The sequence below is a fragment of the Hetaerina americana genome, unplaced genomic scaffold (genome assembly GCF_022747635.1).
Source record: "Hetaerina americana unplaced genomic scaffold, ioHetAmer1.1.p SCAF_7, whole genome shotgun sequence".
NCBI lineage: Eukaryota > Metazoa > Arthropoda > Insecta > Odonata > Calopterygidae > Hetaerina > Hetaerina americana.
This window is the reverse complement of record NW_027287316.1, coordinates 36,901,241-36,916,295: the sequence shown is the minus strand read 5'-3', so window position 1 is coordinate 36,916,295 and position 15,055 is coordinate 36,901,241. Positions and strand designations below refer to the sequence as shown.

Genomic DNA, 15,055 nt, shown 5'->3' with positions numbered 1-15,055 from the left:
AACATTCTCACCTCTATCACAGTCTTCAACATCCAACTGCCGATCAATCTGCCCGTCATTCATTTTTCCTTCCCCCTCCTGATTTCTCCCAGGAATCCTCTCTTCCCCACTTCCTCATTTGTATTCCTTACGGTCCATTTTACCTTTTCCATTCTCCTCCATACCCACATTTCAAAAGCCTCCAATCTACTTCTATCATCCTGCCTCAGTGACCATGTCTCCGTGCCGTACATAGCTACCCTCCATTTCAAAGTTGTGACGAGTATTTTATTAATATTATTATTCAACGTCCCTGTCATCAACTCCCTCCCCGTTGTGAAAATCTTTCTCGAGTGCAATTCTTCTCCTTACGTCCCTGCTACTTTGACTAATTTGGTCTAAAACAACTCCGAGATGCGCAAACAGTTCCACCTGCTGTAGTTATAATGTTTAGCTTAGCCTTTGTCTTTCTGGAAAATCGCATAACCTTTGTTTTATTTATATCGAGTCTCATCCCTATGAGAATCTGTATTGCTCTGAATTTCCAATTCACACAGCAATGCTTACATCAGCAAACCTAACTGATTTTACGAATTCCCCTCTGACTTCCATTCCTAACTCCCGTTCTTCCCATGTCTCTTAAAACATTTCCTCCCCATAAAGTTTGAACAGCACTGGTGATAATGGGCAACCCTGCCTCACACTTCTTCCTAACTCTTCGCATCCGGACCATCCATCTCCCACCTGAGCAGTCTAAGATATATACAGGTAGCGAATTCCTCCTGTCCCTCCAATTGACTCCTATTTTCTGCAATATACTCATTAGTTTTCCCCAATTCACTCTATCAAACTTCTTCTAAAAATCTACAAAACAGACAAATACGTCCTGATTGTATTCTATATTCCTCTCGATTAGTGATGTAATTTCTCCAATGACATCGCGCGTGTCTCTCCTTTTCCTAAACCCAAACTGATTATCCCCTAAATTATCATTTTCCCTAACCTTCATCATTTTGTTGATAGTCTTGAGAACAACTTAAGCTATGTGCGAAATCAAACTTATTACTCTGTAGGCTTCACATGATGTACTTTTGCATTTTTCGGAATATCAACTAACTTTGATCTCAAAATCTTCTTCATGGATGCTATGAATTGACATAAATACCCTGCGATCCACTAAAAATGTGTGTGGCAGATGGTGCAAGCACTAGGTGGGTAAAATATTGGAGGTGAAGGCGAAGAGGACTAAATATTTAGCAAACATTTATCAAAAAATGTGCAAATTTTTATTCAATCAAAGACTCTCCATTCTCGGGATGTCACCGCGTAGGTTGTTTTTCTGACAACAGTTTCGCCTGTGTTTCAACGAGCGTCTTCAGGTCGAAGTGAGCGTCTTCAGGTCACTTCGACCTGAAGACGCTCGTTGAAACACGGGCGAAACTGTTGCCAGAAAAACAACCTACACGGTGACATCCCGAGAATGGAGAGTCTTTCATCTGAACGCCGCGAAAATCTACGATCCCACATTTTATTCAATCAGTTTGTTACCGGAATCATTTTGGGTTAAACAAGTCAAAATAAGCCATTCATACCTGTATATTGTTCCTTCCATATCAGTTTACTATCTTGCAAGTATTTTGGACCTAGATATATAACCTGGATATATATATATATATATATATATATATATATATATATATATATATATATATATATACATATATACACACATATATATATACATATATATACAATTATATATATATAACTATATATATATATATATAAATATATATATATATATAACTTTATAATTTGATTTGTGTGTATTTCTCTATGTTTTTCTTCGCTAGTGCTTTCCTGGTGTACATTATTATTCACATTCGTATGACTTTCATCCAAGTTATATTTAATACACATATATGTATATACACACACACATACACATATATATATACACACACACACGCATATGCACATCACATTCAAATTGTGTCTCCATATTAGGAAATAAAACTCTTTTTCATTATATCAATTTATCTACAAACCTTGTAATGAAGCCAATTTTCTCTTCTGACACAAATTTTTTATGACAGTTCAAAGGCAACTTGCTACACTTTTTAAAAATTAATTTATAAAACCCCGTCCGTTGTTTACGTTTTGCATACAATTTTTCAATTACTTTTATCAAGAAGTTTACTAGTTAAGTTTTAACTCGCCGGCGCGTGAACGACAAACTTTACCGTCGAGGGCGCAAAAAGAGTAAAAAAAGTACAACAAAATACGAACGAATATGAAAAAGGTAAACTTTTTCCGTAGCAAAGATAGTCTATTTTTTGAACCTTAACCACGAGGCTTCGCTCACGCTGCAGAGTTTCGCGCCGTCAAATTTTCAGGAGTATGCATCTCTCTCTTCCGCATCGTCGAGAATCGTCGTACCCTTGAGGGAGAAGAACCCTTTCCCTTTCATTAAGGTCACCGCACTCCCTTCATCCGGAAACATCTTTTCTCGACCCACGCTTACTTCCTCACTCCGCCCTTCCTTTCCTACTCACCCTTCACACGTATCGTCCACAGACCCATTTCTCTCTCGTTCTTTCCACCCCCTGACTAAACCATTCGGATTCCAACCATACCCCCCACCCCCAGCCCGCTAATTAGAAACCGTTGTTTTCCTTTGCAGCTCACCAGATGCTCTCCACATCCTCGTATTCCCCCCTCCTTTTCCCACTTCCCTGATATCTCAGCGGTATCACGTTCCTTCTCCCACAGGCTTCATTTTTGCTAACGCAATTATCGGAAGGACGCCGGAACGGGAAAAATGAGTTGGTAATCCTGGGTGGCAGCGATGAACGGTCTTTAAGGGTTCATATTATTTCGGACTAACCCGAGAATAAATTGAACCCCGGAGAGTTTATTTCAGGGTTTGGAAACGTTTTTAGGGAGGGTTGGGGTTTTGGAATATTGTTTTAAAATGCACTTGCCTTTGCTTAGTATTTAATTGCTCAAAAACATAGGATAAAATATAGAGTCCCAAAATAAAGTAAAATTATAAATGATTTTTATTCTTAGGTACCTTTTTAGGAAGGCAGCGAAGTCGGACGAAAATTTTTCTCCCCATATTAAATTCATTGTCAACGTCTTTTAAACGTCGAGAAACCTGTTAGCATAACTGAAAGTCTTGTTATCAAGTAAAAACTGCAAAAAGTATAGATGTATTCATCGATGCCTCTTTTCATTTTTTGACCCGTATCAAAATTTTAAACAAACTGTTCACATACAATTAAAAAAATATTTAAAATATTTGTTTAATTTAAGGAGTGTCACGTTTTTGAAGCATTTCATGAATTTATTATCGTGTAATCGGAAGAATTAAAGACATTTATCTATTCTAAACCAACATTGACACATCTAAAAGTAGAAAATAACTTATTGCTCCTGGACGTCTCGTCTACCATGAAAATTAAAGAATTAGTCTTCAGAGCTCATAAAAAAAGGTCAGAGCATTAAAAATACAATAAAACGGATGGCTAAAAAATAAATTGGCACAAAAATACTTGCAAGAAATATGCCATGGACAAATCATATAGATAAAAAATTACCAATAAAAATAATCATTATTAGTGGTTTTGACACAACTAAGACAAAATCACTGATACACATTAATCATTCGTACCCTCAAACCAACTTGAATTATATTTTCTTTTTAAGATAGCCGGTAAAAGTAATTTCTCTGTTCTCAAGGGATAATATTCCGTATGTGGGCCATAGCTATTCTGAATGACTTATGATAGATGGTGATTCGATTTTATTCGTCTTCGTTCGGTGAATTCATTTAATACGATGACTGAAATTTATATGGGAAGTATTATTTTTTACTTACAGTGGGATAAACCCATCGATTGGTTCAGCAGTACCAGTAAGTTAATCTCCATTCAAATACAATCAGGATGATGTAAGAGAAATAAAAGGAATAACGTAACAGTTCCGCTTTGGAACTTACTGACGCTGAAGTATCAGTCGTCATTGAGCTGAAATCAGTGTAATTAAAAGTAAATTTAGGCCGTTTAAATTAAAACTTGATTCATTAAACATTCATTAATCCAATGCGGTATAACTGCTCTGGACATATATTAATTATCTTTGACTAGCAAGAAGAATCTTTCCTCATATACATTTACATCTACATCAATACCATGTGAGCCTCCAAAAAGGTTTGTGGCAGGGGGTGCAGCACCAGGAGGAAAGGGTAAGAGATTTTCAAATGGATTGAGAAAGGTAAGGGGAACCTGCAAAAAAAAATATAAATATAATCGTATAACCATGCGCAGTCGCTACCTTGTAGGTTAATACTTTTTATGTCGAGCCGGCTCCCGGGGGATTTCGATTACAAGCATTCTGGTCTCTTATTTTTCTTGGAAAAAATGACCATTTAAACCTGTCTGTCTTGCAGTCTATCTCTCTAATCTTATATTCGTGATCCCTCCACCCGTAATACGTTGGGGTTCTTATTATGTTCTTGATGTCATCGGAAAAGGACCCATCTTTAAATGTTTTTAATAAGTTTAATCTATATTGTAAACGCCGCTGTTCAAGGGAATCCCAGCCGAAATTTTCTAGCAAAGTAGTTGCGCTACTGCGTTGGTCATAGCAAGTTTTGATAAATCTAGCCCCCCTCCGCTGAACTCGATCTAATTCCGAAATCAAATTAATCTCTTGAGGATCCCATATACTCGCAGCATACTCTAGGTGGGGCCTGACTAGGGCAAGAAAACATCGTTCCTTCACTTTTTCGTCACATTTACCCAGCACTCTTTTTACAAAGCCCAATTTTTTATTAGCACGACCGCATATTTCTCGTATGTGTTTTTCTCAGGACAGATCGTGCGAAATTGTTACACCCAAATATTTAAAGGAATCTTCCGTCGCGATTTCTGTTTGTTTCAATTTGTAACTAAATATGGGGGTGTTACTCTTTTCCCAAAAATGTATTACTACGCATTTTTTCAAATTTAATGCCAATTGCTATGTATCGCACCAAGTCTAAATTTTATTTAGGTCGTCAGATAACGTGACTGTCATCGCGACTTCGAATTACCCCATAAATCACCGCATCGTCAGCAAAAAGACGGAGCCTGCTATTAACCACGGTACTGAGGTCATTTATGTAAATAAGAAACAAGAGGTGACAAGTGACCTTGACTGTATCGGATGAAACGCCGTCTAGGACGACTGTTTGAACGCGATTTCTTTTAAATGGTCTAATCCAGCATATAAAACTCCCGTCTATTCCGTAAATTCCAACTTCGCGAGTAACTTTCAATGAGGGAGTTTATCAAAAGCTTTTTTAAAATCTAGGAATATCGCATCAACTGGAATATTACTTTCACCGGAATGCATTATACCACGAACAAAGAGTGCGAGTTGAGTTTCCGAGGATCTACCTTTACGGAACCCGTATTGGTTATTAATCAATAAATCTTGGCTATCAAGGTACCTCATTCTGGAACTAACAATGATGTGCTCAAGAATCTTACAGGAGATGGAGGTGAGCGATATTGGCCTATAATTACTGGGGTCCTCCTGGTCTCCATTTTTAAATATGGGTGTCACAGTAGCTATCTTACAACCGCTTGGCACGTTTTCTTCTGCAAGTGATTTCTTAAATATTATATCAAGATATTGGGCAATTTCAGACGACAGTTCTTTATACACGCGAGCCGGTATCTCATCAGGTCCCGGAGATTTGTTGGGGTCGATGTTTTTAAGGAGTAACTCTCTTCCCCCGGTGGAAAAGTCGATTGCATGCATTGGCTGCAAAAATGTTTTCGGAAGGTTCTCTGGCATATTCTGGGAGCATTTGTTGAAAGCACTGTGGAAGAATAAGTTTAATATGTTGGCTTTGTCTAAACTACTTGTCACTTTATCCCCCTTTTCGTTGTCCAATGAATATACGGAGGACTTTTTCCCTGCATTTCACTGACGTAGGACCAAAACATCTTTGGGTCATCGTTCAAATAATAACCTAATTTTTTACTTTTGTATTCGGCTTGCGCCTTCCGGAAAGCCTTCGTGGACCTAGATGCTTTGTAATTTTGTATAGTTTCGTTGATTTTATCAGGGGAGGAATCTTTAACCGCGTTTTTCATTCTGGCATGGCACGCCCTTTGCCGTCTAAATGATTTTCGAACTTCAGAGTTGTACCAAAAGGGTTCCTTATTCTCTCCTATATATTTACTAGGTGTGAATATCTGTATTGCTGAGCGTGTTATCGCAAGCAAATTATTCCAGGTATCCTCGACACTCCTGGTTTTGCTTAATTCGTCAAATCTAAGAAAGGAACAGTTTAACTCACATTTGAAGGCATCATAGTCAGCTTTATTGAATAAATAAATTTTTCTCTTAGGTTTGTTAACTTTTTCTACGCTTAGGGAAAAGTTAGCGTTTACAGCCCATTGATCACTGATTCCATCAATAACTCCTACATTTAAGACACTTTCGGGTATATTAGTAGCTAATAGATCAAGAATGTTCTTTCCCCTTGTTGGTGAAGTGACTAATTGATGTAGGGAATTTGAGGTGAACGTCAATAAGAGGGACTCGCATACACTTTTAGGTACTTAAATTTTCTTCCATTTAATCAAGGAACGCATACACAAGACACGTCGAGTGAGAGTGGTAAACTTTGGAACAATGCCCTGACACACATTCCTGATGATTTCAGGAATAAATAAACGTCAACGATCAGTCGAAGTTCTTCAATCGTGTGATACCCCTCAACTATTTTCCTGACATTTTTAGTGAAAGAATGTAGCTTCTGTAAATATCTCCATTTCGAATGCAAGTGGATTACTTAAATAAAGCGCCATCTCCCGAACATATTAATGCAATGCTTTGATTCAAAATGCAGTAAGTGTATTTGTGGAAAATCGATTTTGGTTTATTGTACCAGCGTCCATTGTTCAAAAGATTTTAAATATGAAGATAGCAAACTACGGATAGCATTTTGTAAGCATATTTATGAACGAGTAGAACGAGTCACACTTATTTGGCAATCCTAAATTTATTATCATTGGAATAACGGATGTCCCCTGCTCCACTTAAATACCGGATAAATCACAATCGTATCCGTGTAATGCTGGCATTAAGGAGATAGCACTAATAATTGTACGGGGCGAGAGTAGAACGACAAGTCAAAGGGAAATTGATCCGTAATGAGAACAGTGCAAGCAATATTTTTACCTTTCACAACTATTGATCCCAGAGGCACCTACCTATCTGCACTTACGAAAATAAATAATGTCCGAAATGAAATTTAATTTGAATGCTAAGTATTGAGCAACAATTACATTGATGACAGTTGACCTAACCCCCTTAGGAGCACACCTTTTTGGTGGCTTGTATGCAGTAAGATGGAGATTTAAACCATCGATACTTGACTAATGAGCTGGTAAAAATTTTGAAATCATGATTTTGATATTAATTTTATTGAATGATGAAACATTGTCGAAATAAAAATTCAACTATCGAATGAGAGCCCACATATATTCACATGAATGTTTGTACAAGTGTTTCTGCCATAGCGGTGTCTGGCAGAATATCGTATAGATATGGATGAATTACTGACCCAGAATGAGGTAATTAATCTATTATGTTATTTATCAGAAATTTTTACGGAAGGGGTCTTCTATTGTATCGCTTCAAGGGTTCATCCAATATCCATCGTTTTCTATCAACATAACCTGATGCCCATTGTTTCCTACAAGTAATAGCTGCCCTGGCGGATTCGAAGCGAAACTACAACTTCCGATTTAACCAGTGGATGCTTTATCCAGCGGGATAACCCCCTCCCGCTTTTATTCATCTCGCCACTCTGGGGTTTTGAGGAGGACCCTTGAATCATTATGCGCCTCTCTTGGGGCGGAACGTAAAAAAACGCGAATCCATTGTGCTCTTTGATGAAATTTATCATTTTGAGCATTTAAATAGAGAGTTCATTACAAAAATCATTCCATGTATTTTTTTGCTTTATTTAAAAACGCAGGTCATTCTCGTCGTAGCACATTTTATGTTCAGACTTACGAGTTTTTTATGCTAACTTTATGTCAGAATGTAAAAATATGTACATACAACCATATATAGATAGGCATATGCATAAAAATAATTTTTTGAAGGTTTATACCATACTGAAGGATATGCGTTAGCTTTAATCAAAAATAAAGATACGTGATACTCGTGTAAATCGTGAAAAACTTCAAAAAAGAAATAAACTTTAATCAGGGGATTTATTTAAAATGTAAATTATAGTTTCAGTTTTCCAAAATAAACTGGTTAGCGGCGTTAATATTTATTGTAACGAAATTTATTGGTTAAATTCCGATTAGCTCATGAGCTTTGTACGGAATTATATCAGCATATGCAAACTAGCTGCCATAAAATGCAAAGAACTCCTGTTCACTTATTCTCCTCAGTTACGTTACAAGCTAATCATGGCTTGAATAATTCATATCAATCGTTTTGTTCTAATAAAACCATCATTTTTGCATATTTCGAGGAGGATGATTCTAGAAAATTTTGTTTGCATGGATTTTGCCTGAATCAAACTTGATATCCTTAACTTTTATCTTTTATCTCATCAATTCATATTTAAAAGTTCAAAAGATCGTTCGAGTGTTTATAATATCTAATCATGAGGAATTAATGCATGCCTCTTTTGTAAAACATAAACATCCCGTTTTCTGGAGTTGAAATCCTTCAGCCGTATACCCTTCTCCTTAAAAGGATACATAATAAGCAAATTAGTGTATTCTTATGGCAATGAAGTATTGTGCATTCAATAACAAATGTTCTCAGTTTATTTTAACGTTTATTCAGTGCAGAAAAGAGCCAATATTAGGTAATTTTTTTCTTTCACATAATTGTTCAGTTCAACATTTTTGTGAATTCAACGAAAGACATACTCATCCGTAAATGTAACTGATTTTATAAATTAAACTCCTATTTTCAATAAAGCCACTTGCTTTTCTTCCCATGCCTCCACCTCCACATATGTATACATTGAAACAATTATTGATAGTGGGCATACTCTTTATCTTACTCCACTGATTCGCACTACCCATCCATACTGCTCATTTTCCATAAGTACTTGAGCAGTATGAAACATGTCCTGATATAGATTGTGGATAAAACGTCTATCTCTAGAATCTACTTATATCATCTGTTATACTTTCAATTATTATATTCGTCATCGGTTTCAACGGTGCACAAAGATTTGCACCCTCTGCTCACACCATACATTTTAAATCCTCATATAGTAAATTTACACATTCATGATTAAATGTCTTCCCTTACGACTTTGACTAGTTATTACAAATGTCAGAATGGCTTGAAACTAAAGTCTTTTCAAAGTTAAGTTAACCAGGTTTCACTAGGTGCAAAAGTTAGTCGTGATTTAAGAACTCAAATGTTCATACTTCTCCGGTTAAAATTTTGGTATCCAAACCGAAAAAAATTCTTTCGTCACCAGCATTATTAATCGTTTGGCGTTTTATAAACATTTATTTACTTAAAAGTATTAATAACACGTATTTATGTTTCTTACAAGCATAGCCATTGCCCCTATTCTTAGCATTATTTGGTGTGACGACATTCCTGGCGATGTCTGAGATTTAAAAAATTCTGTTGGATAATTGTTAATTACATAGTCATAATCAGTGTCAACGGTGCATAAAAGTTTCTACCCTCAACTTTCTCCATTTTTTTAGGTTACATCATTTAATCTAATACAACAAAACCCAAAACAGTACCGGCAGAAAAATGAAAAAGCCAAGAGAAAGACGATCGAATTTGTACCTTTGCGATTGCTTCCTATTTATTTTTTTATATTGAAATATTTGTATCCATCGTTACACAATTCACATTCAATCAATAATTATAGCGAGCAAACAGACACACAATAGCATTTTTTTACATTTGATGTCATTTTTTGGCGTACAGTCTTGAATCGAATTTCAATTATCTATTCTTTGAAGCTAAAATATCTGATCTACGGTATACTAGTATAATTCGCAATATCTACTTTTAAGTCAGCATAATTTAAAATGGCTATGTAAATTTTTGAATTCACTTTTCGATTAATATATCGTGCTAAAATATGCTAGTAATATAAAATGTTAATAAGAGAGCATTTTGAGCATAGAAGGGATCAGAAGAAAGGTAACCCTGTACGTTTAAGATCGCGAAAGAAAGACTGAAAAAAATAGTCCGTGATGGCGAATCGGTGCGGGTCCAGTGGTTAATTTCAATCGCTAAATCCCCATCCTCTAGCCATTATTAGATTTTTGGGGTAATCTGTTTAGGGCTCATGAAAAAACCCCCAGCGTCCCTTCGAAGCCCATCCCAGGCATGAATTTGATCGATCTTTAGTGAAACAATTAGATTCTCCCCACCCACGCGCTAACCCCATCAGGTGAGCTAATTCCCTTCCTCCCAGATTGCATCCTCCCCCCGACCCAGGTGAATTAACATATCGTTCCATGGGAATCGAGGCGTTCGTTCATCTCCCCTAGGGGAATGAATATGGAAAATATATAGGGAAGCGCAACAGCGCTGGTTATGCACTATATTATCTGGTGTAATCTCTTCAATTTCTTCAGATAATTTAAGTCTATCATTTTGACGTTAGGCTTGGAGTGCTCGACCTAGTTACCACGTCTGTTCTACAACCGGTCTGCTGATACTGCTGTTAAACGACAGAACCAAATTCATCATAATAACTTTCTACATATATTCATTATTTATGCATATATATATATATATATATATATATATATATGCATAAATAATGAATGATATATATATATATATATATATATATATATATATATATATATATATATATATATGCTGTAAACGCTTAAGCTATCGAGGATACGTAAATAACTCTAAAAAATATGATAACATGTAACATAAAATTAATTTTACATGTACTTCGTTTGGCAGTTATTGTGAATGATCTCGAGTCGAATCTGAGTTTTCAGATGTGCAGAAATTATCCAATTATCCGTTAAGTGGCGACATTAAATGCTGAGGAAAATTTAGAAGTTCTTCTACTTCTGGTTCATTAAAAAAAAGAGCGCTTCAGGTAGACGCTCCAGCTGTAAGCTTATGCTTTTTTTTAGGACAAGATAAATTAACAATAGGCCACCGTGTCAGGTAACTAACTATCTGCACCTTTTTTGGTGAAGTCGTAGTAGTTTCAGGGGTAGCAATCAACAGCTAAGATCATTTGCGCCATTAGGGATGGACATGAAAGGATGACGAGTGGAGAGAAACCCGGCGTCGACATTAGCCTCCTCTTAACGAAAGGCGCCAGGGGGTCCTCAGCTTAACATTCCACCTGAAAGGATGGCGTACTTCTGCCCTCCACAAAGCACCTCAAGGAAGGATCGGGATACCACTGAAAAATATCCGGCACCGCCGAGACTCGAACCCGGGCCGCTTGGGTGGGAAGCCAGTACGTTAGACACCGCACCATCCCGATCCCTTTTTCTGGTAAATAAACAGTCACGATGATTATTCAGATATATCTTCGATATTGTCTCTGCTTGAAAATAACAAGTTGTTGGCGTGAAATCTCTTTCTCGCCATCGTGAAGTCTCAAATGCCATCATATCCGTTAGGCCTGTTTTCAACAACTAATTATTTTGCCATAAAAATGATAATGTTGGACTCAACCACTCACAGTCTTGGAGGGTAAACTTGTTTCATTTCCTGAAGTATAAAAAAATCTTATTTATTTTGTATTCAACTATGCAAAATTCAAAACGCGGGAGAATTTCAAGACATTTTTGCGATTATTATACATACAACAGGTATTCAATGTATATTAATATTTTAAATATTATGTTGACGAATTAACAGAATATTAATTCTCTGTATTAATTTAAGCATAATATTAGTAGTATTATTTTATACTGAGTCATTACGTGGAGAGTACTTTGTTATTGTGTGATGTAGCAATTTAATGATTAGATCCAGTAGAATAAGAAATTACTGTGATTGTCATAGAAAAATCATTGTGTATCGAATCATGGCAACGAATAATTAGTACATTGTCTCTCTCTATTAATGAAAGGATACCCTAGGTAATATAAAGTTTAAATCTTAATTAAGGTCGATGGGGAAATTAAATGTGTTCAAGCTAATAAATTCCCAACTGAAACTCGGGAAAACATTCGATAAAGTGTTTTGACTGGGACAACAACAAGAACGTTGATTATTTTCAATGACAACGGATGAAGAGCTCAATATTTATTAAAGGATAATTTAAGTCAAGATCCAAGTATAACTAATTCTTAATTTTTGGCCATTATAATCCTACTGGTCGGATAGAAGCACGCAAAAATCGGGATTTGTCAAACGACTATAGCATCAAAACTCCATTATTGTTGAGGTTTTATTTTTTTCATTACTCTGCAAGCCACCGCTAGGGTATGGTAGGGGGAAATGCACACCAGACTAATTGTGACTCGAATATAACCCTACTACGGTTGGACAACGCTATTCTGATCTCCCTAATTTTTTTACATGATCTCTCCTATCGTAGTGCGATGGCAGCAATAATAAATTTTCAACATCACTGCTAAAGAGGCGTACTTCCAATTTATGCAAGAGCTACAATCTATAATTTAACCTTCACTCCGTGGGTGATTTCCAGCCTCGCTGCTCTAATATTTTGGATGCGCTACTAAGTTTATCATAATATTGTTTTACAAATCCAGCTCCTCTACGATGTATGCGATCCGATTCGGCAATCAATCTGACTTCGTGAGAACCCTATATACTAGCAGCATATTCTAAATGAGGTCTGACCAGCGACATATAACATTTTTCTTTGACCTTTTCATCACTTTTACACAGTACTTTCCTGACAAATCCTAATTTTTTGTTAGCTTTTCCACATATTCCCCGTATGTGTTTCACCCAGGAGAGATCGTGAGTGAGGGTAAAGCCTAGGTATATAATTGAGTCTTCACATTCCATTTCGGCGTTCCCGATGCAGAAGGCATTCATGAGGGAATTGCCCTTTTCCTAAAAAATCATCACTACGCACTTCTTTAGTTGGGTAGTGATGTATTCTAATTGCCATGCGTCGCACCAGCGTCGTATGGCATTAAAACAGGTTCGATGTGGCTGAACAGTTTCGAGTCCTGAATGATTCTAAGGTCCCTTTGGTGCCCCAAGTTCTCCTTCCCTCCGCCGTCCCATTCGATATTCTCTCCCTGCAGGTCGGTTAACAGAATCTTCCTCATTTAAAAATTTGAACTGATTTTATTGCTTTCCTTTCCCAGCTGGATCTACTGAAGCAAACGGAAGACGGAGACACGAGCAATTACCAGCCGAACGGGGAGTTTGACTTGATCAGGTTCGACGCCATCAAGCATGTCGAGTACTACTCCTGCTGTCCCGAACCGTACCCCGACATCACGTACGTGATCCATCTCAGGAGGAGACCGATGTTCTACGTGTTCAACCTCATCCTCCCGTGCATACTGATCAACGGAATAGGTCAGTACGACTCATGTTCTGTCCTCTCGGAACAACTCTCCCTCCCTTGCCTCCTGAGATACCCATCAATCCTTTAGATATTACGATCACCTACCATTCTGTAACTTTGCAAACAAAAATTCCATCAATTCGATTTCTTAATGATATTTGATAGTCCTGAGGTTGTATATTTACAGTTATGCTCAGGATGACTCCATGGTAACGTCTTAATTTTCGTTCCTATTTCAGCTCTACTTGTCTTTTACGTCCCATCCGAGTCGGGTGAGAAGGTGACCCTGGGAATTAGCGCCCTTCTCTCAATGACCGTGTTCCTCATGACCATCCGAGAAAGTCTTCCGCCCACGGAGAAGACGCCCCTCATTAGTGAGTATCCATTGTGACTGTGACGATCGGTAAACAAACAGTCTGCCCCAGACCTGAACTTACCAAAGACCTTCGCAAGAAAATAAACAACCTTCATTTCTCCCGCTCGCTTTTCGGATTTATCTCAATTATTTTGTCTTGCTTCATCTTAACTACGATTTAACTAGTGTATGCCCCAGGAAAAAAACAAGAAATGTGGAAAAAATCTGCAAATATATTATGGCAGCAATGAATGAAACATTAAATATATACATTTTGATATGTCCTAATGCGTGTAACAAATTTTCTGTCTGCGGAATTACATGATTGCGTCATACAAAAACGAAACAATGCCGCGACCATGGTTACCGTAAAAAAACCCAAAAAATATATTTATGAAAAGGCGTTTGAAAATATTGTTTTCAATTTTTCAAACGAGACTTGTGAAATTGTGAACAGAATAAGAAAATTCGATATATTTATTCGTCCAATTTTTATTAGAATCCCAATATATTTGCTACGAGAGCAAATTTATAAAAAAAATTACAAATGAAATCTATGCTATGTCAATTATCAGGAAAGCTTTACTAAATATTCAGTTATTTTCTTTCTTAATGTCTCAGAAAATTTTCCAATCGAGGGTCAAATGGTATTGCAATTAGATAAAACTTTTACATTCTACTCTTTCTCCGATAATTTTCTGCCTAAGCTCCAAAATAAGAGTGAAAGCTCAATTTTCGTAGCTCGACTTGAAATGCTGAAACTAAGGGTTAAGGTCAGCTGGCGTGTTTGTCATCTTTATCGAGACAAGACCTTGGGTTCCGTACGTAAAGAGAACCAGAAAGGCAGAAATTCATTAGATTCGGATTGGGCGTTAAACTATTGACTCTTCGGCGCCCCTCGTTATAATATCAACCAAAAACAAAAACAAGGACGATTTTGACGCTAATTTGACCAGATTTCCTTTCAAAATGCTGCCTTTTGCATGTCAGAGCACAAACAACCATGAAGAAAGCGACATCCTATATGAGCGGATTTAAAAAGGAAGAGCAAAACGGGTGAGCACATTGCTGAGAAACCTTCAGAAATATTCAATGTCAGAATTACAGGAATGGGAATCTTTAAAAATTGGAAGAAATATAAGCAGACTCTTTGGAATGTTCCA

General features: G+C 36.9%; 1 protein-coding gene across 2 annotated transcripts in view; it reads left to right on the top strand.

The window, feature by feature from the left end:
- Positions 1-15,055, top strand: part of LOC139696620 (neuronal acetylcholine receptor subunit alpha-10-like) — a 478,691-nt gene that overhangs the window by 441,923 nt on the left and 21,713 nt on the right. For both annotated transcript variants that reach the window (XM_071595429.1, XM_071595428.1), the window contains exons 5-6: positions 13,332-13,548; positions 13,777-13,911. In XM_071595429.1, coding sequence (XP_071451530.1) covers positions 13,332-13,548; positions 13,777-13,911 — 352 coding nt within the window. The remainder of the gene's footprint in view (positions 1-13,331; positions 13,549-13,776; positions 13,912-15,055) is intronic.